Genomic DNA, 26,320 nt, shown 5'->3' on the forward strand with positions numbered 1-26,320 from the left:
TGACTTGGACAGTACAGGTGCTGAAACCTGATCTGAAACCTATTACACTGCTTGTGCAGCACTGAGCATGTGCGAGATCTGCAAGGCTGAAATCCAGGAAGTCATACAGTCTGGCTTCATGATGCCCCCACTTAAGATGGCCCCAGTCAATTTCTATTTTATAAAGTGTCTAAATGCTGTAACAACCTAACAAAACGGACCTTAGTTTACAGACTAACTTTACTAGAATACATTAAGCTTGTGTATTATGGGGTATTTATATTTAAAAAGTGAAATTGTGGCCGGAACTCCGCTTTAACAAAAAGTGGCACTGCAAGCGTAATGCAGGCTTGCAACGGGTTTCTGAAACGCGTAGCAAAATGTGTGCTTTCTGTGAGCTTTGTCATACGCTCCAGGAACACTAGGAGCCTTAAAGTTTAAGTGATTGTAATCTTTTTTTTTTTCTATAAAAATAACAAACATGTTATACTTACCTCCTCTGAGAAGTGGATTTGCACAAATCATCTCAGATCCTCCTCTTCTCGGGTCCTTCTTCTGTGGTCCTGGCTCCTCCCTCCTGTTGAGCCCCCACAGTAAGCAGCTTGCTATGGGGGCACCCAAGCCAAGCTGCAGCTCTGTGTGTCCATTCAGACACAGAGCTGTGGTTTGGCCCCACCCCCTCTCTCTCCTGATTGGCTAACTGACTTTAATTGAAAGCAGTGGGAGCCAATGGCACCACTGCTGTGTCTCAGCCAATCAGGAGGGAGTGTCTTTTTTTTAAAAAAACCCGGACTGGATTTAAAAAAAAAGTGGACTGGAGTTGCAAAAAAAAAAACCCGGACTGGATTAAAAAAAAAAAGTGGACTGGAGTTGCAAAAAAAAACCCGGACTGGATTTAAAAAAAAGTGGACTGGAGTTGAAAAAAAAAACCCGGACTGGATTTAAAAAAAAAGTGAAATGGAGTTGCAAAAAAAAAAAACCCGGACTGGATTAAAAAAAAGTGGACTGGATTTTTTTTTTTTAAACGGACTGGATTTAAAAAAAAATTGGACTGGAGTTGAAAAAAAAATCCAGTCTGGGTTTTTTTTCAAATCCAGTCCAGTTTTTTTTAAAATCCAGTCCAGGTTTTTTTTTCAACTCCGGTCCTGTTTTTTTCTTTACAACTCCAGTTCAGTTTTTTTAATTCAGTCCGGGGTTTTTTTTCCCAACTCCAGTCCAGTTTTTTTTTAAATCCAGTCCGGGTTTTTTTTTTTAAATGGACTCTCAGTCCTAGTGACAATGTCCTCCAAGAAAATTAGAGAGAGTGGATCTTTATAGCAGATGGATACCTGACAGAGGTTCTAACCCCTCACCACTATCCTTGGTTTTAGATACACTTTAACACCTTCTTAGCCCTGTAGTAGAACTATCCTTCATAGTACACCTGAACGTCAGATTGCTTGTACTGCAAAGATATACAGTTACTTTCAATTTTTCTACTGTACAAATGAACCATGCACATGGTGTAAAGGTCCGGTCCTTCTCAGGTACCATGTTTCCCCGAAAATAAGCCCGGGTCTTATATTAATTCTGGCAACAAAAGACACAGTAGGGCTTATTTTGAAAAAATGGACTGGAGTTGAAAAAAAAACCTGGACTGGATAAAAAAAAAACTTTTTTTTAAATCCAGTCCACTTTTTTTTTAATCCAGTCCGTTTTTTTTTTTAAAAAATCCAGTCCACTTTTTTTTAATCCAGTCCGGGTTTTTTTTTTGCAACTCCCGGACTGGATTAAAAAAAAAGTGGACTGGATTTTTTTTTTTAAAACGGACTGGATTTTTAAAAAAAATTGGACTGGAGTTGAAAAAAAACCCGGACTGGATTTTAAAAAAAAACCCGGACTGAATTTTTTTTTAAAAATGGACTGGAGTTGGAAAAGTAGCCATCTCCAGTCCATTTTTTTTTATCCAGTCAAGGTTTTTTTTGCAACTCCAGTCCAATTTTTTTTTTTTAAATCCAGTCCGGGGTTTTTTTTTTTTAAATCCAGTCCACTTTTTTTTTTAATCCAGTCCGGGTTTTTTTTTTTTAATCCAGTCCACTTTTTTTTTTAATCCAGTCCGGGTTTTTTTTTTGCAACTCCAGTCCACTTTTTTTTTTAATCCAGTCCGGGTTTTTTTTTCAACTCCAGTCCAGTTTTTTTTAAAAGTCCAGTCCGGGTTTTTTTTTAAAAAAACCCGGACTGGATTTTAAAAAAAAGTGGACTGGAGTTGCAGAAAAAAAAACCCGGACTGGATTAACAAAAAAAAGTGGACTGGAGTTGCAAAAAAAAACCCGGACTGGATTTAAAAAAAAAGTGAACTGGAGGTGAAAAAAAAAACCCGGACTGGATTTTTAAAAAAAGTGGACTGGAGTTGAAAAAAAACCCGGACTGGATTTTAAAAAAAATTGAACTGGAGATGCAAAAAAAAAACACCCCGGACTGGATTAAAAAAAAAGTGGACTGGATTTTTTTTTTTAAACGGACTGGATTTAAAAAAAAAAATTGGACTGGAGTTGAAAAAAAACCCGGACTGGATTTAAAAAAAAGTGGACTGGAGTTGAAAAAAAAAACCCGGACTGGATTTAAAAAAAAAGTGAAATGAAGTTGCAAAAAAAAAAAAACCCCCGGACTGGATTAAAAAAATGTGGACTGGATTTTTTTTTTTTTTTAAACGGACTGGATTTAAAAAAAAATTGGACTGGAGTTGAAAAAAAACCCAGACTGGATTTAAAAAAAAATCCAGTCCATTTATTTTTTAAATCCAGTCTGGGTTTTTTTTTCAAATCCAGTCTGGGTTTTTTTTTCAAATCCAGTCGTTTTTTTTAAATCCAGTCCAGGTTTTTTTTTCAACTCCGGTCCTGTTTTTTTCTTTACAACTCCAGTTCAGTTTTTTTAATTCAGTCCGGGTTTTTTTTTCCAACTCCAGTCCAGTTTTTTTTTAAATCCAGTCCGGGTTTTTTTTTTAAAATGGACTCTCAGTCCTAGTGACAATGTCCTCCAAGAAAATTAGAGAGAGTGGATCTTTATAGCAGATGGATACCTGACAGAGGTTCTAACCCAGGGGTGGGCAATTATTTTTTCGATGGGGCCACATGAGAAACTAAAAATATTTTGGAGGGCCGGGCCAAAAGGCTAAACTCAATACTGCATAAAATCAATTGTATTTCTTTATAAAAAGCAGTAAATATCATTGTTGGAAAACTGGTACGAGTACTTGTTATAGACATGGCACAGGAGGGGGACAGAGGCTGGGGACATGGCACAGGAGGGGGACAGAGGCTGGGGACATGGCACAGGAGGGGGACAGAGGCTGGGGACATGGCACAGGAGGGGGACAGAGGCTGGGGACATGGCACAGGGGGGGGACAGAGGCTGGGGACATGGCACAGGAGGGGGACAGAGGCTGGGGACATGGCACAGGAGGGGGACAGAGGCTGGGGACATGACACAGGAGGGGGACAGAGGCTGGGGACATGGCACAGGAGGGGGACAGAGGCTGGGGACATGGCACAGGAGGGGGACAGAGGCTGGGGACATGGCACAGGAGGGGGACAGAGGCTGGGGACATGGCACAGGAGGGGGACAGAGGCTGGGGACATGGCACAGGAGGGGGACAGAGGCTGGGGACGTGGCACAGGAGGGGGACAGAGGCTGGGGACGTGGCACAGGAGGGGGACAGAGGCTGGGGACGTGGCACAGGAGGGGGACAGAGGCTGGGGACATGACACAAGAGGGGGACAGAGGCTGGGGACATGACACAAGAGGGGGACAGAGGCTGGGGACATGACACAGGAGGGGGACAGAGGCTGGGGACATGGCACAGGAGGGGGACAGAGGCTGGGGACATGACACAGGAGGGGGACAGAGGCTGGGGACATGACACAGGAGGGGGACAGAGGCTGGGGACATGGCACAGGAGGGGGACAGAGGCTGGGGACATGACACAGGAGGGGGACAGAGGCTGGGGACATGACACAAGAGGGGGACAGAGGCTGGGGACATGACACAAGAGGGGGACAGAGGCTGGGGACATGACACAAGAGGGGGACAGAGGCTGGGGACATGACACAAGAGGGGGACATACGCTGGGGACATGGCACAGGAGGGGGACAGACGCTGGGGACATGACACAGGAGGGGGACAGACGCTGGGGACATGACACAGGAGGGGGACAGACGCTGGGGACATGACACAGGAGGGGGACAGAGGCTGGGGACATGACACAGGAGGGGGACAGACGCTGGGTACATGACACAGGAGGTGGACAGAGGCTGGGGACAGGCAGCCACTGTTTAATCAATAGCCACAATTGATTAAACAGTGGCTGCATGTGATGGCACAGTGGCTGCGTGTGATGGCACAGTGGTTGCGTTTGATGGGCACAGTGGCGACAATTGATGGCACAGTGGCTGCGTGTGATGGGCACAGTGGCAACAATTGATGGCACAGTGACTGCGTGTGTTGGCACAGTGGCTGCGTGTGTTGGCACAGTGGCTGCGTGTGATGGCACAGTGGCTGCGTTTGATGGGCACAGTGGCTGCGTGTGATAGGCACAGTGGCTGCGTGTGATGGGCACAGTGGCTGCGTGTGATGGGCACAGTGGCTGCGTGTGATTGGCACAGTGGCTGCGTGTGATTGGCACAGTGGCTGCGTGTGATTGGCACAGTGGCTGCGTGTGATTGGCACAGTGGCTGTGTTTGGGAACAGTGGCTGCGTGTGATTGGCACAGTGGCTGCGTGTGATTGGCACAGTGGCTGCGTGTGATTGGCACAGTGGCTGTGTTTGGGAACAGTGGCTGCGTGTGATTGGCACAGTGGCTGTGTTTGGGAACAGTGGCTGCGTGTGATTGGCACAGTGGCTGTGTTTGGGAACAGTGGCTGCGTGTGATTGGCACAGTGGCGACAATTTATGGTGGCACAGTGGCTGCGTGTGTTGGCACAAGTGGCTGCATGTGTTGGCACAAGTGGCTGCGTGTGTTGGCACAAGTGGCTGCACCCCCCCCCCCTCCGTGACATACAGACTGCCCCCCCATGACATACAGACTGCCCCCCCCTGGACATACAGACTGATCCCCCCCGTAGGTAGCCTATACAAGCCTGTGTCCCCCGCGGTCATCCTGATGCAGTGTTCCTCGGCAATAGCTCTCGGCGCGTGCAGAGTTAATCTGACTCTGTGTTGTAGTGCAGCAGCTCTGCGCTCGATTTCAATGGACTGAAATCGGCACATGCTCAGTTGCTACAAGGGATGCCAATTTTCTTGGGATGCCGATCTTACTGCTACACCGGCCCTGCCTACTGTTATCACCGCGGCGGGGAACATTAGACAGCGTTCGTTTGAACAGCTGTTTTCCCCGCTGCGCATAGACACTCCCCCTTGGACGGATCTGTCCAATCGCGAGCAAGGGGGAGTGTCTATGTGACTCCCCCTTGCTCGCGATTGGACAGATCCGTCCAAGGGGGAGTGTCTATGCGCGATTAACGTGGCAGCGGCGGCGGTTTCGGCGGCGGGGGTGGGCCGGATTAAAAGGTCCGCCGGGCCGTATACGGCCCGCGGGCCGTAGTTTGCCCAGGTCTGTTCTAACCCCTCACCACTATCCTTGGTTTTAGATACACTTTAACACCTTCTTAGCCCTGTAGTAGAACTATCCTTCATAGTACACCTGAACGTCAGATTGCTTGTACTGCAAAGATATACAGTTACTTTAAATTTTTCTACTGTACAAATGAACCATGCACATGGTGTAAAGGTCCGGTCCTTCTCAGGTACCGTGTTTCCCCGAAAATAAGCTCGGGTCTTATATTAATTCTGGCAACAAAAGACACAGTAGGGCTTATTTTTAAAAAATGGACTGGAGTTGAAAAAAAAAACTGGACTGGATAAAAAAAAACTTTTTTTTTAAATCCAGTCCACTTTTTTTTTAATCCAGTCCGTTTTTTTTAAAAAACAAATCCAGTCCACTTTTTTTTAATCCAGTCCGGGTTTTTTTTTTTTTGCAACTCCCGGACTGGATTAAAAAAAAAGTGGACTGGATTTTTTTTTTAAAACGGACTGGATTTTTAAAAAAAATTGGACTGGAGTTGAAAAAAAACCCGGACTGGATTTTAAAAAAAAACCCGGACTGGATTTTAAAAAAAAACCCGGACAGAATTTTTTTAAAAAAATGGACTGGAGTTGGAAAAGTAGCCATCTCCAGTCCATTTTTTTTTATCCAGTCAAGGTTTTTTTTGCAACTCCAGTTCACTTTTTTTTTAATCCAGTCCGGGATTTTTTTTTTTTTAAATCCAGTCCACTTTTTTTTTTAATCCAGTCCGGGTTTTTTTTTTTTAATCCAGTCCACTTTTTTTTTTAATCCAGTCCGGGTTTTTTTTTGCAACTCCAGTCCACTTTTTTTTAAAATCCAGTCCGGGTTTTTTTTTTCAACTCCAGTCCAGTTTTTTTTTAAAAATCCAGTCCGGGTTTTTTTTTTCAACTCCAGTCCAGTTTTTTTTTAAAAATCCAGTCCGGGTTTTTTTTTTAAATCCAGTCCACTTTTTTTTTAATCCAGTCAGGGTTTTTTTTGCAACTCCAGTCCACTTTTTTTTAAAATCCAGTCCGGGTTTTTTTCAACTCCAGTCCACTTTTTTTTTAAAATCCAGTCCGGGTTTTTTTTTTCAACTCCAGTCCACTATTTTTTTTAATCCAGTCCGGGTTTTTTTTTGCAACTCCAGTCCACTTTTTTTTTAAATCCAGTCCGGTTTTTTTTTTCAACTCCAGTCCACTTTTTTTTAAAAGTCCAGTCCGGGTTTTTTTTAAAAAAAAAACCCGGACTGGATTTTAAAAAAAAGTGGACTGGAGTTGCAGAAAAAAAACCCGGACTGGATTAACAAAAAAAAGTGGACTGGAGTTGCAAAAAAAAAACCCGGACTGGATTTAAAAAAAAGTGGACTGGAGTTGAAAAAAAAAACCCGGACTGGATTTTAAAAAAAAAGTGGACTGGAGTTGAAAAAAACCCGGACTGGATTTTAAAAAAAAGTGGACTGGAGTTGCAAAGAAAAACCCGGACTGGATTAAAAAAAAAAGTGGACTGGATTTAAAAAAAAAAAACCCGGACTGGATTTTTAAAAAAAACTGGACTGGAGTTGAAAAAAAAAACCCGGACTGGATTAAAAAAAAGTGGACTGGATTTTTTTTTTTTTTAAACGGACTGGATTTAAAAAAAATTGGACTGGAGTTGAAAAAAAACCCAGACTGGATTTAAAAAAAAAATCCAGTCCATTTATTTTTTTAAATCCAGTCTGGGTTTTTTTTTCAAATCCAGTCCAGTTTATTTTTAAATCCAGTCCAGGTTTTTTTTTCAACTCCGGTCCTGTTTTTTTCTTTACAACTCCAGTTCAGTTTTTTTAATTCAGTCCGGGTTTTTTTTCCCCAACTCCAGTCCAGTTTTTTTTTAAATCCAGTCCGGGTTTTTTTTTTTAAATGGACTCTCAGTCCTAGTGACAATGTCCTCCAAGAAAATTAGAGAGAGTGGATCTTTATAGCAGATGGATACCTGACAGAGGTTCTAACCCCTCACCACTATCCTTGGTTTTAGATACACTTTAACACCTTCTTAGCCCTGTAGTAGAACTATCCTTCATAGTACACCTGAACGTCAGATTGCTTGTACTGCAAAGATATACAGTTACTTTCAATTTTTCTACTGTACAAATGAACCATGCACATGGTGTAAAGGTCCGGTCCTTCTCAGGTACCATGTTTCCCCGAAAATAAGCCCGGGTCTTATATTAATTCTGGCAACAAAAGACACAGTAGGGCTTATTTTGAAAAAATGGACTGGAGTTGAAAAAAAAACCTGGACTGGATAAAAAAAAAACTTTTTTTTAAATCCAGTCCACTTTTTTTTTAATCCAGTCCGTTTTTTTTTTTAAAAAATCCAGTCCACTTTTTTTTAATCCAGTCCGGGTTTTTTTTTTGCAACTCCCGGACTGGATTAAAAAAAAAGTGGACTGGATTTTTTTTTTTAAAACGGACTGGATTTTTAAAAAAAATTGGACTGGAGTTGAAAAAAAACCCGGACTGGATTTTAAAAAAAAACCCGGACTGAATTTTTTTTTAAAAATGGACTGGAGTTGGAAAAGTAGCCATCTCCAGTCCATTTTTTTTTATCCAGTCAAGGTTTTTTTTTGCAACTCCAGTTCACTTTTTTTTTTTAATCCAGTCCGGGGTTTTTTTTTTTTAAATCCAGTCCACTTTTTTTTTTAATCCAGTCCGGGTTTTCTTTTTTTAATCCAGTCCACTTTTTTTTTTAATCCAGTCCGGGTTTTTTTTTTGCAACTCCAGTCCACTTTTTTTTTAAATCCAGTCCGGGTTTTTTTTTCAACTCCAGTCCAGTTTTTTTTAAAAGTCCAGTCCGGGTTTTTTTTTTAAAAAAACCCGGACTGGATTTTAAAAAAAAGTGGACTGGAGTTGCAGAAAAAAAACCCGGACTGGATTAACAAAAAAAAGTGGACTGGAGTTGCAAAAAAAAACCCGGACTGGATTTAAAAAAAAGTGGACTGGAGTTGAAAAAAAAAACCCGGACTGGATTTTTAAAAAAAGTGGACTGGAGTTGAAAAAAAACCCGGACTGGATTTTAAAAAAAATTGAACTGGAGATGCAAAAAAAAAACACCCCGGACTGGATTAAAAAAAAAGTGGACTGGATTTTTTTTTTTAAACGGACTGGATTTAAAAAAAAAAATTGGACTGGAGTTGAAAAAAACCCCGGACTGGATTTAAAAAAAAGTGGACTGGAGTTGAAAAAAAAAACCCGGACTGGATTTAAAAAAAAAGTGAAATGAAGTTGCAAAAAAAAAAACCCCCGGACTGGATTAAAAAAATGTGGACTGGATTTTTTTTTTTTTTTAAACGGACTGGATTTAAAAAAAAATTGGACTGGAGTTGAAAAAAAACCCAGACTGGATTTAAAAAAAAATCCAGTCCATTTATTTTTTAAATCCAGTCTGGGTTTTTTTTTCAAATCCAGTCTGGGTTTTTTTTTTCAAATCCAGTCGTTTTTTTTAAATCCAGTCCAGGTTTTTTTTTCAACTCCGGTCCTGTTTTTTTCTTTACAACTCCAGTTCAGTTTTTTTAATTCAGTCCGGGTTTTTTTTTTCCAACTCCAGTCCAGTTTTTTTTTAAATCCAGTCCGGGTTTTTTTTTTAAAATGGACTCTCAGTCCTAGTGACAATGTCCTCCAAGAAAATTAGAGAGAGTGGATCTTTATAGCAGATGGATACCTGACAGAGGTTCTAACCCAGGGGTGGGCAATTATTTTTTCGATGGGGCCACATGAGAAACTAAAAATATTTTGGAGGGCCGGGCCAAAAGGCTAAACTCAATACTGCATAAAATCAATTGTATTTCTTTATAAAAAGCAGTAAATATCATTGTTGGAAAACTGGTACGAGTACTTGTTATAGACATGGCACAGGAGGGGGACAGAGGCTGGGGACATGGCACAGGAGGGGGACAGAGGCTGGGGACATGGCACAGGAGGGGGACAGAGGCTGGGGACATGGCACAGGAGGGGGACAGAGGCTGGGGACATGGCACAGGAGGGGGACAGAGGCTGGGGACATGGCACAGGAGGGGGACAGAGGCTGGGGACATGGCACAGGAGGGGGACAGAGGCTGGGGACATGACACAGGAGGGGGACAGAGGCTGGGGACATGGCACAGGAGGGGGACAGAGGCTGGGGACATGGCACAGGAGGGGGACAGAGGCTGGGGACATGGCACAGGAGGGGGACAGAGGCTGGGGACGTGGCACAGGAGGGGGACAGAGGCTGGGGACGTGGCACAGGAGGGGGACAGAGGCTGGGGACGTGGCACAGGAGGGGGACAGAGGCTGGGGACATGACACAAGAGGGGGACAGAGGCTGGGGACATGACACAAGAGGGGGACAGAGGCTGGGGACATGACACAGGAGGGGGACAGAGGCTGGGGACATGGCACAGGAGGGGGACAGAGGCTGGGGACATGACACAGGAGGGGGACAGAGGCTGGGGACATGACACAGGAGGGGGACAGAGGCTGGGGACATGGCACAGGAGGGGGACAGAGGCTGGGGACATGACACAGGAGGGGGACAGAGGCTGGGGACATGACACAAGAGGGGGACAGAGGCTGGGGACATGACACAAGAGGGGGACAGAGGCTGGGGACATGACACAAGAGGGGGACAGAGGCTGGGGACATGACACAAGAGGGGGACATACGCTGGGGACATGGCACAGGAGGGGGACAGACGCTGGGGACATGACACAGGAGGGGGACAGACGCTGGGGACATGACACAGGAGGGGGACAGACGCTGGGGACATGACACAGGAGGGGGACAGAGGCTGGGGACATGACACAGGAGGGGGACAGACGCTGGGTACATGACACAGGAGGTGGACAGAGGCTGGGGACAGGCAGCCACTGTTTAATCAATAGCCACAATTGATTAAACAGTGGCTGCATGTGATGGCACAGTGGCTGCGTGTGATGGCACAGTGGTTGCGTTTGATGGGCACAGTGGCGACAATTGATGGCACAGTGGCTGCGTGTGATGGGCACAGTGGCAACAATTGATGGCACAGTGACTGCGTGTGTTGGCACAGTGGCTGCGTGTGTTGGCACAGTGGCTGCGTGTGATGGCACAGTGGCTGCGTTTGATGGGCACAGTGGCTGCGTGTGATAGGCACAGTGGCTGCGTGTGATGGGCACAGTGGCTGCGTGTGATGGGCACAGTGGCTGCGTGTGATTGGCACAGTGGCTGCGTGTGATTGGCACAGTGGCTGCGTGTGATTGGCACAGTGGCTGCGTGTGATTGGCACAGTGGCTGCGTGTGATTGGCACAGTGGCTGTGTTTGGGAACAGTGGCTGCGTGTGATTGGCACAGTGGCTGCGTGTGATTGGCACAGTGGCTGCGTGTGATTGGCACAGTGGCTGTGTTTGGGAACAGTGGCTGCGTGTGATTGGCACAGTGGCTGTGTTTGGGAACAGTGGCTGCGTGTGATTGGCACAGTGGCTGTGTTTGGGAACAGTGGCTGCGTGTGATTGGCACAGTGGCGACAATTTATGGTGGCACAGTGGCTGCGTGTGTTGGCACAAGTGGCTGCATGTGTTGGCACAAGTGGCTGCGTGTGTTGGCACAAGTGGCTGCACCCCCCCCCCTCCGTGACATACAGACTGCCCCCCCATGACATACAGACTGCCCCCCCCTGGACATACAGACTGATCCCCCCCGTAGGTAGCCTATACAAGCCTGTGTCCCCCGCGGTCATCCTGATGCAGTGTTCCTCGGCAATAGCTCTCGGCGCGTGCAGAGTTAATCTGACTCTGTGTTGTAGTGCAGCAGCTCTGCGCTCGATTTCAATGGACTGAAATCGGCACATGCTCAGTTGCTACAAGGGATGCCAATTTTCTTGGGATGCCGATCTTACTGCTACACCGGCCCTGCCTACTGTTATCACCGCGGCGGGGAACATAAGACAGCGTTCGTTTGAACAGCTGTTTTCCCCGCTGCGCATAGACACTCCCCCTTGGACGGATCTGTCCAATCGCGAGCAAGGGGGAGTGTCTATGTGACTCCCCCTTGCTCGCGATTGGACAGATCCGTCCAAGGGGGAGTGTCTATGCGCGATTAACGTGGCAGCGGCGGCGGTTTCGGCGGCGGGGGTGGGCCGGATTAAAAGGTCCGCCGGGCCGTATACGGCCCGCGGGCCGTAGTTTGCCCAGGTCTGTTCTAACCCCTCACCACTATCCTTGGTTTTAGATACACTTTAACACCTTCTTAGCCCTGTAGTAGAACTATCCTTCATAGTACACCTGAACGTCAGATTGCTTGTACTGCAAAGATATACAGTTACTTTAAATTTTTCTACTGTACAAATGAACCATGCACATGGTGTAAAGGTCCGGTCCTTCTCAGGTACCGTGTTTCCCCGAAAATAAGCTCGGGTCTTATATTAATTCTGGCAACAAAAGACACAGTAGGGCTTATTTTTAAAAAATGGACTGGAGTTGAAAAAAAAAACTGGACTGGATAAAAAAAAACTTTTTTTTTAAATCCAGTCCACTTTTTTTTTAATCCAGTCCGTTTTTTTTAAAAAACAAATCCAGTCCACTTTTTTTTAATCCAGTCCGGGTTTTTTTTTTTTGCAACTCCCGGACTGGATTAAAAAAAAAGTGGACTGGATTTTTTTTTTAAAACGGACTGGATTTTTAAAAAAAATTGGACTGGAGTTGAAAAAAAACCCGGACTGGATTTTAAAAAAAAACCCGGACTGGATTTTAAAAAAAAACCCGGACTGAATTTTTTTAAAAAAATGGACTGGAGTTGGAAAAGTAGCCATCTCCAGTCCATTTTTTTTTATCCAGTCAAGGTTTTTTTTGCAACTCCAGTTCACTTTTTTTTTAATCCAGTCCGGGATTTTTTTTTTTTTAAATCCAGTCCACTTTTTTTTTTAATCCAGTCCGGGTTTTTTTTTTTAATCCAGTCCACTTTTTTTTTTAATCCAGTCCGGGGTTTTTTTTGCAACTCCAGTCCACTTTTTTTTAAAATCCAGTCCGGGTTTTTTTTTTCAACTCCAGTCCAGTTTTTTTTTAAAAATCCAGTCCGGGTTTTTTTTTTTAACTCCAGTCCATTTTTTTTTTAAAAATCCAGTCCGGGTTTTTTTTTTAAATCCAGTCCACTTTTTTTTTAATCCAGTCCGGGTTTTTTTTGCAACTCCAGTCCACTTTTTTTTAAAATCCAGTCCGGGTTTTTTTCAACTCCAGTCCACTTTTTTTTTAAAATCCAGTCCGGGTTTTTTTTTTCAACTCCAGTCCACTTTTTTTTTTAATCCAGTCCGGGTTTTTTTTTGCAACTCCAGTCCACTTTTTTTTAAAATCCAGTCCGGGTTTTTTTTTCAACTCCAGTCCACTTTTTTTTAAAAGTCCAGTCCGGGTTTTTTTTAAAAAAAAAAACCCGGACTGGATTTTAAAAAAAAGTGGACTGGAGTTGCAGAAAAAAAACCCGGACTGGATTAACAAAAAAAAGTGGACTGGAGTTGCAAAAAAAAAACCCGGACTGGATTTAAAAAAAAGTGGACTGGAGTTGAAAAAAAAAACCCGGACTGGATTTTAAAAAAAAAGTGGACTGGAGTTGAAAAAAACCCGGACTGGATTTTAAAAAAAAGTGGACTGGAGTTGCAAAGAAAAACCCGGACTGGATTAAAAAAAAAAGTGGACTGGATTTAAAAAAAAAAAACCCGGACTGGATTTTTAAAAAAAACTGGACTGGAGTTGAAAAAAAAACCCGGACTGGATTAAAAAAAAGTGGACTGGATTTTTTTTTTTTTTAAACGGACTGGATTTAAAAAAAATTGGACTGGAGTTGAAAAAAAACCCAGACTGGATTTAAAAAAAAAATCCAGTCCATTTATTTTTTTAAATCCAGTCTGGGTTTTTTTTTCAAATCCAGTCCAGTTTATTTTTAAATCCAGTCCAGGTTTTTTTTTCAACTCCGTCCTGTTTTTTTTCTTTACAACTCCAGTTCAGTTTTTTTAATTCAGTCCGGGTTTTTTTTCCCCAACTCCAGTCCAGTTTTTTTTTTAAATCCAGTCCGGGTTTTTTTTTTTAAATGGACTCTCAGTCCTAGTGACAATGTCCTCCAAGAAAATTAGAGAGAGTGGATCTTTATAGCAGATGGATACCTGACAGAGGTTCTAACCCCTCACCACTATCCTTGGTTTTAGATACACTTTAACACCTTCTTAGCCCTGTAGTAGAACTATCCTTCATAGTACACCTGAACGTCAGATTGCTTGTACTGCAAAGATATACAGTTACTTTCAATTTTTCTACTGTACAAATGAACCATGCACATGGTGTAAAGGTCCGGTCCTTCTCAGGTACCATGTTTCCCCGAAAATAAGCCCGGGTCTTATATTAATTCTGGCAACAAAAGACACAGTAGGGCTTATTTTGAAAAAATGGACTGGAGTTGAAAAAAAAACCTGGACTGGATAAAAAAAAAACTTTTTTTTTAAATCCAGTCCACTTTTTTTTTAATCCAGTCCGTTTTTTTTTAAAAAAATCCAGTCCACTTTTTTTTAATCCAGTCCGGGTTTTTTTTTTGCAACTCCCGGACTGGATTAAAAAAAAAGTGGACTGGATTTTTTTTTTAAAACGGACTGGATTTTTAAAAAAAATTGGACTGGAGTTGAAAAAAAACCCGGACTGGATTTTAAAAAAAAACCCGGACTGAATTTTTTTTTAAAAATGGACTGGAGTTGGAAAAGTAGCCATCTCCAGTCCATTTTTTTTTATCCAGTCAAGGTTTTTTTTGCAACTCCAGTTCACTTTTTTTTTTTAATCCAGTCCGGGTTTTTTTTTTTTTAAATCCAGTCCACTTTTTTTTTTAATCCAGTCCGGGTTTTTTTTTTTTAATCCAGTCCACTTTTTTTTTTAATCCAGTCCGGGTTTTTTTTTTGCAACTCCAGTCCACTTTTTTTTTAAAATCCAGTCCGTGTTTTTTTTTCAACTCCAGTCCAGTTTTTTTTAAAAATCCAGTCCGGGTTTTTTTTTTTTAAATCCAGTCCACTTTTTTTTTTAATCCAGTCCGGGTTTTTTTTGCAACTCCAGTCCACTTTTTTTTAAAATCCAGTCCGGGTTTTTTTTTTCAACTCCAGTCCAGTTTTTTTTAAAAATCCAGTCCGGGTTTTTTTTTTTTAAATCCAGTCCACTTTTTTTTAAATCCAGTCCGGGTTTTTTTTTTGCAACTCCAGTCCACTTTTTTTTTAAATCCAGTCCGGGTTTTTTTTTCAACTCCAGTCCAGTTTTTTTTAAAAGTCCAGTCCGGGTTTTTTTTTTAAAAAAACCCGGACTGGATTTTAAAAAAAAAGTGGACTGGAGTTGCAGAAAAAAAACCTGGACTGGATTAACAAAAAAAAGTGGACTGGAGTTGCAAAAAAAAACCCGGACTGGATTTAAAAAAAAGTGGACTGGAGTTGAAAAAAAAAACCCGGACTGGATTTTAAAAAAAATTGAACTGGAGATGCAAAAAAAAAACACCCCGGACTGGATTAAAAAAAAAGTGGACTGGATTTTTTTTTTTAAACGGACTGGATTTAAAAAAAAAAATTGGACTGGAGTTGAAAAAAAACCCGGACTGGATTTAAAAAAAAGTGGACTGGAGTTGAAAAAAAAAACCCGGACTGGATTTAAAAAAAAAGTGAAATGAAGTTGCAAAAAAAAAAACCCCCCGGACTGGATTAAAAAAATGTGGACTGGATTTTTTTTTTTTTTTAAACGGACTGGATTTAAAAAAAAATTGGACTGGAGTTGAAAAAAAACCCAGACTGGATTTAAAAAAAAATCCAGTCCATTTATTTTTTAAATCCAGTCTGGGTTTTTTTTTCAAATCCAGTCTGGGTTTTTTTTTTCAAATCCAGTCGTTTTTTTTAAATCCAGTCCAGGTTTTTTTTTCAACTCCGGTCCTGTTTTTTTCTTTCCAACTCCAGTTCAGTTTTTTTAATTCAGTCCGGGGTTTTTTTTCCAACTCCAGTCCAGTTTTTTTTTAAATCCAGTCCGGGTTTTTTTTTTAAAATGGACTCTCAGTCCTAGTGACAATGTCCTCCAAGAAAATTAGAGAGAGTGGATCTTTATAGCAGATGGATACCTGACAGAGGTTCTAACCCCTCACCACTATCCTTGGTTTTAGATACACTTTAACACCTTCTTAGCCCTGTAGTAGAACTATCCTTCATAGTACACCTGAACGTCAGATTGCTTGTACTGCAAAGATATACAGTTACTTTAAATTTTTCTACTGTACAAATGAACCATGCACATGGTGTAAAGGTCCGGTCCTTCTCAGGTACCATGTTTCCCCGAAAATAAGCCCGGGTCTTATATTAATTCTGGCAACAAAAGACACAGTAGGGCTTATTTTGAAAAAATGGACTGGAGTTGAAAAAAAAACCTGGACTGGATAAAAAAAAACTTTTTTTTTAAATCCAGTCCACTTTTTTTTTAATCCAGTCCGTTTTTTTTAAAAAACAAATCCAGTCCACTTTTTTTTAATCCAGTCCGGGTTTTTTTTTTTGCAACTCCCGGACTGGATTAAAAAAAAAGTGGACTGGATTTTTTTTTTAAAACGGACTGGATTTTTTAAAAAAATTGGACTGGAGTTGAAAAAAAACCCGGACTGGATTTTAAAAAAAAACCCGGACTGAATTTTTTTTAAAAAATGGACTGGAGTTGGAAAAGTAGCCATCTCCAGTCCATTTTTTTTATCCAGTCAAGGTTTTTTTTGCAACTCCAGTTCACTTTTTTTTTTAATCCAGTCCGGGATTTTTTTTTTTTAAATCCAGTCCACTTTTTTTTTTAATCCAGTCCGGGTTTTTTTTTTAATCCAGTCCACTTTTTTTTTTAATCCAGTCCGGGTTTTTTTTTGCAACTCCAGTCCACTTTTTTTTAAAATCCAGTCCGGGTTTTTTTTTTCAACTCCAGTCCAGTTTTTTTTTAAAAATCCAGTCCGGGTTTTTTTTTTCAACTCCAGTCCAGTTTTTTTTTAAAAATCCAGTCCGGGTTTTTTTTTTAAATCCAGTCCACTTTTTTTTTAATCCAGTCCGGGTTTTTTTTGCAACTCCAGTCCACTTTTTTTTAAAATCCAGTCCGGGTTTTTTTTTTCAACTCCAGTCCAGTTTTTTTTTAAAATCCAGTCCGGGTTTTTTTTTTTTTTTTAAATCCAGTCCACTTTTTTTTTTAATCCAGTCCGGGTTTTTTTTTGCAACTCCAGTCCACTTTTTTTTAAAATCCAGTCCGGGTTTTTTTTTCAACTCCAGTCCACTTTTTTTTAAAAGTCCAGTCCGGGTTTTTTTTTAAAAAAAAAACCCGGACTGGATTTTAAAAAAAAGTGGACTGGAGTTGAAGAAAAAAAACCCGGACTGGATTAACAAAAAAAAGTGGACTGGAGTTGCAAAAAAAAAACCCGGACTGGATTTAAAAAAAAGTGGACTGGAGTTGAAAAAAAAAACCCGGACTGGATTTTAAAAAAAAAGTGGACTGGAGTTGAAAAAAAACCCGGACTGGATTTTAAAAAAAAGTGGACTGGAGTTGCAAAGAAAAACCCGGACTGGATTAAAAAAAAAAGTGGACTGAATTAAAAAAAAAAAACCCGGACTGGATTTTTAAAAAAAACTGGACTGGAGTTGAAAAAAAAAACCCGGACTGGATTAAAAAAAAGTGGACTGGATTTTTTTTTTTTAAACGGACTGGATTTAAAAAAAATTGGACTGGAGTTGAAAAAAAACCCAGACTGGATTTAAAAAAAAAATCCAGTCCATTTATTTTTTTAAATCCAGTCTGGGTTTTTTTTTCAAATCCAGTCCAGTTTATTTTTAAATCCAGTCCAGGTTTTTTTTTCAACTCCGGTCCTGTTTTTTTCTTTACAACTCCAGTTCAGTTTTTTTAATTCAGTCCGGGTTTTTTTTCCCCAACTCCAGTCCAGTTTTTTTTTAAATCCAGTCCGGGTTTTTTTTTTTTAAATGGACTCTCAGTCCTAGTGACAATGTCCTCCAAGAAAATTAGAGAGAGTGGATCTTTATAGCAGATGGATACCTGACAGAGGTTCTAACCCCTCACCACTATCCTTGGTTTTAGATACACTTTAACACCTTCTTAGCCCTGTAGTAGAACTATCCTTCATAGTACACCTGAACTTCAGATTGCTTGTACTGCAAAGATATACAGTTACTTTCAATTTTTCTACTGTACAAATGAACCATGCACATGGTGTAAAGGTCCGGTCCTTCTCAGGTACCATGTTTCCCCGAAAATAAGCCCGGGTCTTATATTAATTCTGGCAACAAAAGACACAGTAGGGCTTATTTTGAAAAAATGGACTGGAGTTGAAAAAAAAACCTGGACTGGATAAAAAAAAAAACTTTTTTTTAAAATCCAGTCCACTTTTTTTTTAATCCAGTCCGTTTTTTTTTTTAAAAAATCCAGTCCACTTTTTTTAATCCAGTCCGGGTTTTTTTTTTTGCAACTCCCGGACTGGATTAAAAAAAAAGTGGACTGGATTTTTTTTTTTAAAACGGACTGGATTTTTAAAAAAAATTGGACTGGAGTTGAAAAAAAAACCCGGACTGGATTTTAAAAAAAAACCCGGACTGAATTTTTTTTTAAAAATGGACTGGAGTTGGAAAAGTAGCCATCTCCAGTCCATTTTTTTTTATCCAGTCAAGGTTTTTTTTGCAACTCCAGTTCACTTTTTTTTTTAATCCAGTCCGGGTTTTTTTTTTTTAAATCCAGTCCACTTTTTTTTTAATCCAGTCCGGGTTTTTTTTTTTTAATCCAGTCCACTTTTTTTTTAATCCAGTCCGGGTTTTTTTTTTGCAACTCCAGTCCACTTTTTTTTTTAAATCCAGTCCGGGTTTTTTTTTCAACTCCAGTCCAGTTTTTTTAAAAATCCAGTCCGGGTTTTTTTTTTTTAAATCCAGTCCACTTTTTTTTTAATCCAGTCCGGGTTTTTTTTGCAACTCCAGTCCACTTTTTTTTAAAATCCAGTCCGGGTTTTTTTTTTCAACTCCAGTCCAGTTTTTTTTAAAAATCCAGTCCGGGTTTTTTTTTTTTAAATCCAGTCCACTTTTTTTTAAATCCAGTCCGGGTTTTTTTTTCAACTCCAGTCCAGTTTTTTTTAAAAGTCCAGTCCGGGTTTTTTTTTTAAAAAAAACCCGGACTGGATTTTAAAAAAAAGTGGACTGGAGTTGCAGAAAAAAAACCCGGACTGGATTAACAAAAAAAAGTGGACTGGAGTTGCAAAAAAAAACCCGGACTGGATTTAAAAAAAAGTGGACTGGAGTTGAAAAAAAAAACCCGGACTGGATTTTTAAAAAAAGTGGACTGGAGTTGAAAAAAAACCCGGACTGGATTTTAAAAAAAATTGAACTGGAGATGCAAAAAAAAAACACCCCGGACTGGATTAAAAAAAAAGTGGACTGGATTTTTTTTTTAAACGGACTGGATTTAAAAAAAAAATTGGACTGGAGTTGAAAAAAAACCCGGACTGGATTTAAAAAAAAGTGGACTGGAGTTGAAAAAAAAAACCCGGACTGGATTTAAAAAAAAAGTGAAATGAAGTTGCAAAAAAAAAAACCCCCCGGACTGGATTAAAAAAATGTGGACTGGATTTTTTTTTTTTTAAACGGACTGGATTTAAAAAAAATTGGACTGGAGTTGAAAAAAAACCCAGACTGGATTTAAAAAAAATCCAGTCCATTTATTTTTTAAATCCAGTCTGGGTTTTTTTTTCAAATCCAGTCTGGGTTTTTTTTTCAACTCCAGTCCAGTTTTTTTTAAAAATCCAGTCCGGGTTTTTTTTTTTTAAATCCAGTCCACTTTTTTTTTAATCCAGTCCGGGTTTTTTTTTGCAACTCCAGTCCACTTTTTTCTAAAATCCAGTCCGGGTTTTTTTTTTCAACTCCAGTCCAGTTTTTTTTAAAAATCCAGTCCGGGTTTTTTTTTTTTAAATCCAGTCCACTTTTTTTTAAATCCAGTCCGGGTTTTTTTTTTGCAACTCCAGTCCACTCTTTTTTTAAATCCAGTCCGGGTTTTTTTTTCAACTCCAGTCCAGTTTTTTTTAAAAGTCCAGTCCGGGTTTTTTTTTTAAAAAAAACCCGGACTGGATTTTAAAAAAAAGTGGACTGGAGTTGCAGAAAAAAAACCCGGACTGGATTAACAAAAAAAAGTGGACTGGAGTTGCAAAAAAAAACCCGGACTGGATTTAAAAAAAAGTGGACTGGAGTTGAAAAAAAAAACCCGGACTGGATTTTTAAAAAAAGTGGACTGGAGTTGAAAAAAAACCCGGACTGGATTTTAAAAAAAATTGAACTGGAGATGCAAAAAAAAAACACCCCGGACTGGATTAAAAAAAAAGTGGACTGGATTTTTTTTTTAAACGGACTGGATTTAAAAAAAAAATTGGACTGGAGTTGAAAAAAAACCCGGACTGGATTTAAAAAAAAGTGGACTGGAGTTGAAAAAAAAAACCCGGACTGGATTTAAAAAAAAAGTGAAATGAAGTTGCAAAAAAAAAAACCCCCCGGACTGGATTAAAAAAATGTGGACTGGATTTTTTTTTTTTAAACGGACTGGATTTAAAAAAAATTGGACTGGAGTTGAAAAAAAACCCAGACTGGATTTAAAAAAAATCCAGTCCATTTATTTTTTAAATCCAGTCTGGGTTTTTTTTTCAAATCCAGTCTGGGTTTTTTTTTCAACTCCAGTCCAGTTTTTTTTAAAAATCCAGTCCGGGTTTTTTTTTTTTTTTTAAATCCAGTCCACTTTTTTTTTTAATCCAGTCCGGGTTTTGTTTTGCAACTCCAGTCCACTTTTTTTTAAAATCCAGTCCGGGTTTTTTTTTCAACTCCAGTCCACTTTTTTTTAAAAGTCCAGTCCGGGTTTTTTTTTTTAAAAAAAACCCGGACTGGATTTTAAAAAAAAGTGGACTGGAGTTGCAGAAAAAAAACCCGGACTGGATTAACAAAAAAAAGTGGACTGGAGTTGAAAAAAAAAACCCGGACTGGATTTTAAAAAAAAAGTGGACTGGAGTTGAAAAAAAACCCGGACTGGATTTTAAAAAAAAGTGGACTGGAGTTGCAAAGAAAAACCCGGACTGGATTAAAAAAAAAAGTGGACTGGATTTAAAAAAAAAAACCCGGACTGGATTTTAAAAAAAACTGGACTGGAGTTGAAAAAAAAACCCCGGACTGGATTAAAAAAAAGTGGACTGGATTTTTTTTTTTTTTAAACGGACTGGATTTAAAAAAAATTGGACTGGAGTTGAAAAAAAACCCAGACTGGATTTAAAAAAAAAATCCAGTCCATTTATTTTTTTAAATCCAGTCTGGGTTTTTTTTTCAAATCCAGTCCAGTTTATTTTTAAATCCAGTCCAGGTTTTTTTTTCAACTCCGGTCCTGTTTTTTTCTTTACAACTCCAGTTCAGTTTTTTTAATTCAGTCCGGGTTTTTTTTCCCCAACTCCAGTCCAGTTTTTTTTTAAATCCAGTCCGGGTTTTTTTTTTTAAATGGACTCTCAGTCCTAGTGACAATGTCCTCCAAGAAAATTAGAGAGAGTGGATCTTTATAGCAGATGGATACCTGACAGAGGTTCTAACCCCTCACCACTATCCTTGGTTTTAGATACACTTTAACACCTTCTTAGCCCTGTAGTAGAACTATCCTTCATAGTACACCTGAACGTCAGATTGCTTGTACTGCAAAGATATACAGTTACTTTCAATTTTTCTACTGTACAAATGAACCATGCACATGGTGTAAAGGTCCGGTCCTTCTCATGTACCGCGTTTCCCCGAAAATAAACTGGATTTAAAAAAAAGTGGACTGGAGTTGAAAAAAAAACCCCAGACTGGATTTAAAAAAAAGTGAACTGGAGTTGCAAAAAAAAAACCCCGGACTGGATTAAAAAAAAAGTGGACTAGATTTTTTTTTTTTAAACGGACTGGATTTAAAAAAAAAATTGGACTGGAGTTGAAAAAAAACCCGGACTGGATTTAAAAAAAAATCCAGTCCATTTATTTTTTAAATCCAGTCCGGGTTTTTTTTTCAAATCCAGTCCAGTTTTTTTTTAAATCCAGTCCAGGTTTTTTTTTTCAACTCCGGTCCTGTTTTTTTCTTTACAACTCCAGTTCAGTTTTTTTAATTCAGTCCGGGTTTTTTTTTCCCAACTCCAGTCCAGTTTTTTTTTAAATCCAGTCCGGGTTTTTTTTTTAAAATGGACTCTCAGTCCTAGTGACAATGTCCTCCAAGAAAATTAGAGAGAGTGGATCTTTATAGCAGATGGATACCTGACAGAGGTTCTAACCCCTCACCACTATCCTTGGTTTTAGATACACTTTAACACCTTCTTAGCCCTGTAGTGGAACTATCCTTCATAGTACACCTGAACGTCAGATTGCTTGTACTGCAAAGATATACAGTTACTTTCAAATTTTCTGAACCATGCACATGGTGTAAAGGGTCCGGTCCTTCTTCTCAGGTACCGTGTTTCCCCGAAAATAAGCCCGGGTCTTATATTAATTCTGGCAACAAAAGACACAGTAGGGCTTATTTTGGGGGTAGGGCTTATATTGCAGCCCTCCTGGAAAATAACACTAGGTCTTATTTTCTGGTAGGTCTTATTTTCGGGGGAAACACTGTAAATGAGGAATATTGCTAAGAGCAATTGCATACATTTTTCTGCTCATTAGAAAACCCATGCATTGCTGCAAAGGCCAGTCACATTGCTTTCAAATAGTTCAATTTGTAGAGCTGTCCTGGAATTATACAAAGATTAGTCACCATATGAATTCCCCTCACAAAATAATTTGAAACGATTTAAATTACAATATCTGTCACCCCACAATTTACTTACACACAAGTCAGAGTTGGCTCGTTGTCATTTATATTAGTTATATAGACCTTTATGTTTCCTGATTTTTCAAGAGTCCCATCACTTATGGTTACAGTTAGAGTATAGCTGAAAGATAATAATAGTAATAATCATAATAATAATAACAACAACAACACAGTGATACTTAGTGGAAACAAAGGGCCAGATTCACAAAAGAGATACGACAGCGTATCTCCTGATATGCTGTCGTATCTCTGAGATACGATTGTCGTATCTATGCGCCTGATTCATAGAATCAGGTTACGCATAGATAGCCCTAAGATCCGACAGGTGTAATTGACTTACACCATCGGATCTTAGGCTGCAATTCTAGGCCGGCCGCTAGGTGGCGATTCCATTGCGGTCGGCGTAGAATATGCAAATGACTAGTTACGCCGATTCACGATTGCCCGTCGCTCTAAATTTACATAGTTTCCATAGAGATACACGGCGTAAAACTAAGGGTGCCCTCTAGCCTAGCCAATGTTAAGTATGGCCGTCGTTCCCGCGTCGAAATTTTAAATTTCACGTCGTTTGCGTAAGTCATCCGTGAATGGCGTTGGACGCCATTTACGTTAACGTCGGAACCAATGACGTTCTTGCGACGTCATTTAGCGCAATGCACGTCGGGAAATTTTTGGGACAGAGCATGCGCAGTACGATAGGCGTGGGAACGCGCCTAATTTAAATGGTCCCCGCCCCATTTGAATTAGGCGGGCTTGCGCCGGACGGATCTAGGCTACACCGCCGCACGTTTACAGGTAAGTGCTTTGTGAATCAGGCACATACGCTGTAAACTTGCGGCGGAGTAACGTAAATGGGATACGTTACGCCGCCGCAGCGTAACGCAGTTCTATGTGAATCTGGCCCAAAATTTGTAGTAGAATTCCAGTCTATAGTTCATCTAACTAAGCCTAAATCGTCTCCCACCTTCCGCCTAACTCCTATTATAACTACCCGTTATAAGGAAGATGCTTATCCTTAAGCTGGCCATTAGACATGTGCAATCTGTTTCGTTCTGAATTATTTTTTTAAGGAATTTTGACAAATTCGTTAATCCGGAAATATCCGAACTAATGAAAACCCATTTCGCGAATTTTTCCGAATATTCGTAAATTATAATTGAGAATTCAAAATTTGAAAACCCAAAAATTAGAAAATCTGAAATAATAACCAACTAATAATAACAATTTAATTATTACTAACTGTTAAATTATAGATATTGGAATTTCCTTTCAAATTTCGCTGTAAGTGAACGTAATGAATACGAATTTATCCAAAGTTACAAATGATCCGAAATAACGAATGTGTATCTAAACTAATGGAACTAATGGAACGTAAAAAATTTGTAAAAATAAATAACAATAATAATAATAAAAACGTTTAATAATTTTTAATATTTATTATTAATCTGTTCCGTTCCATTTGATTAGATGCGGCATTGGTTATTTTGGATAATTCTTAACTTTGGATAAGATCGTATTCGTTATGTTCACTAACAGCTAAATTTGAAAGGAAATTCCAATACCTATAAATTAATAGTTATAAAAATAAATAAATAATAAAAACGCCATAATTCGAACCCCTATTTTGTAGACACTAAACTGATGAATTTTTTTTTTTTTTTTGTTGGATATTTATTATAGAAAAAAAGTTAATATTGGTGTTTTTTTTGTTTGGGTACAACGTCGCACGACCGCGCAATTGTCAGTTAAAGCGACGCAGTGCTGTATCGCAAATAATGGCCTGGTCATTAAGGGGGTAAATCCTTTCGGTCTTTAAAGTGTAAGTAAACCCTCCTATCGTTTTTAGCCAAGGAAGCTGCCATCTCTGCCTCTGTTTAATCTACAACTCATGTGATCAGTTATGACACCAGCGATTGGATGGTTTGACCATTTGGTTGATAGCACAACCAATGGGAGTGTTACATTTCTGGCACGTGCCGCAAATGAAACGGTTTTATGGATGGGTTTACTTCTGCTTTAAGTGGTTAATGCATTGAATGCATTAATGCGGGAGTTCACCCTAAAAAATTTTTTTAACCTTAGATTGATGCTCATTTTGTCTAGGGGAATCGGCTAGTTTTTTTTAAATCGAAGCAGTACTTACCGTTTTCGAGAGCGATCTTCTCCGCCGCTTCCGGGTATGGTCTTCGGGACTGGGCGTTCCTATTTTGATTGACAGTCTTCCGACGGTCGCATCCATCGCGTCACGAGTAGCTGAAAGTAGCCGAACGTCGGTGCGGCTCTATACGGCGCCTGCGCACCGACGTTCGGCTACTTTTGGAAAATCGTGACGCGATGGATGCGACCGTCGGAAGCCTGTCGGAAGACTGTCAATCAAAATAGGAACGCCCAGTCCCGCAGCCCATACCCGGAAGCGGCGGAGAAGATCGCTCTCTACAACGGTAAGTACGGCTTTGATTTAAAAAAAACTAGCCGATTCCCCTAGACAAAATGAGCCTCAATCTAAGGTTAAAAATTAACATTTGTGGGTGAACCTCCACTTTAAGGTAAAAAAAAAAACAAAGCTTTACAACTTTAGTTGGATTTGTGAGGATGCTGAGAGACAGTCCTCCGCTGTAAGGATGGGAGGGCGCCATCTGGTGGAGGAGCCAAGAATATAGTAAGTACAGGAGCTCCTCTTCTCTCTTTAACAATCATCTCCTGATGAACAGGAACAGCCACACACTGATAGAAATTTGTCTGGTCTCTGCTGAACCTGATGAATTTCAATCTGTCTATGGTCAGCTTCAGACTATATTTTTTTTTATCAGTAACTTAATAGAAAACAAATGTGCAGATCGGGAGTTCTGATCTCAGTCTGACTTTCCTGGTGCCCTTTTTTTCACTGAATTAAAATGTTTTGAAGCAACAGGCAACCAGGTAATTAGCGAGCAATGGCAGCTTCCATCTTTCTTCCACATGCATATGTACATGAATACAGTGGGGTAGATTCAGGTACAGCTGCGCGCTCCTTACGGAGGCGCAGTGTATCCTTTTTACCCTGCGCCTACGAAAATTATTTGCGCTACGCTTCATTCATTAAGCAGTAGCCACGTAATTTGCGTGGGCGCTCTTCAAAAATGCCCTGCGTAAGGGCGCCTAATGTAAATGATCCCGTAGGGGGCGGGAATCATTTAAATTAGGCGCGTTCCCGCGCCGAGCGTAGAGCGCATGCTCCGTCGGGAAACTTTCCCGACGTGCATTGCGGTAAATGACGTCGCAAGGACGTCATTTGCTTCAAAGTGAACGTGAATGGCGTCCTGCGCCATTCACGATTCACTTACGCATACTACGTAAATTTCAAACCTCGCGACGCGGGAACGACGGGTATCCTTGGCATTGGCTGCCCCTGCTTTTAGCATGTGCAGCCTTACGTGAAACCCGACGTACGCAAACGACGTAAACTGCGTACGCAGGGCTCGCGTAACGTTGTGAATCGGCGTTAGTATGCAATTTGCATACTATACGCTGACCACAACGGGAACGCCACCTAGCGGCCAACGTAAGAATGCAGCCTAAGATATGAGGGCATAAGAGCCTTATGCCACGCATATCTTAGGCTGCAGTCGGCGTAACGAGCTCTCTGAATCAGGAGAACTCGTTACGCCGGGGCAAGTAAGCAATTGCGCTGCGTAACTATGGTTACGCAGGCGCAATTGCTTTTTGAATCTGGGCCAGTGTTTGCAACTGGCTACTTATTCCTATGTCAAACAAAAAGACATTGGTTACCTCTTTGTGTTACTTTCATAATCAAACATTTGCGTGGTTGAGATCGTTCCTGTGTTGTCAATCTGAAACCCAGAGTTGCCCGGAGTAATCCTGATAGAATACTGTGAACAGATTAAGCACCAATAATAATAATAATATGAAGC

General features: G+C 40.4%; 1 protein-coding gene across 1 annotated transcript in view; it reads right to left on the reverse strand.

The window, feature by feature from the left end:
• Positions 1 to 26,320, reverse strand: part of LOC120945194 (cadherin-related family member 3-like) — an 84,755-nt gene that overhangs the window by 39,456 nt on the left and 18,979 nt on the right. Inside the window, exons 5-6 of the mRNA XM_040359169.1 lie at positions 26,178 to 26,278; positions 22,426 to 22,530 (exon numbers count right to left, since the gene is read on the reverse strand). Coding sequence (XP_040215103.1) covers positions 22,426 to 22,530; positions 26,178 to 26,278 — 206 coding nt within the window. The remainder of the gene's footprint in view (positions 1 to 22,425; positions 22,531 to 26,177; positions 26,279 to 26,320) is intronic.

This window comes from Rana temporaria, chromosome 7 (assembly GCF_905171775.1).
Source record: "Rana temporaria chromosome 7, aRanTem1.1, whole genome shotgun sequence".
NCBI lineage: Eukaryota > Metazoa > Chordata > Amphibia > Anura > Ranidae > Rana > Rana temporaria.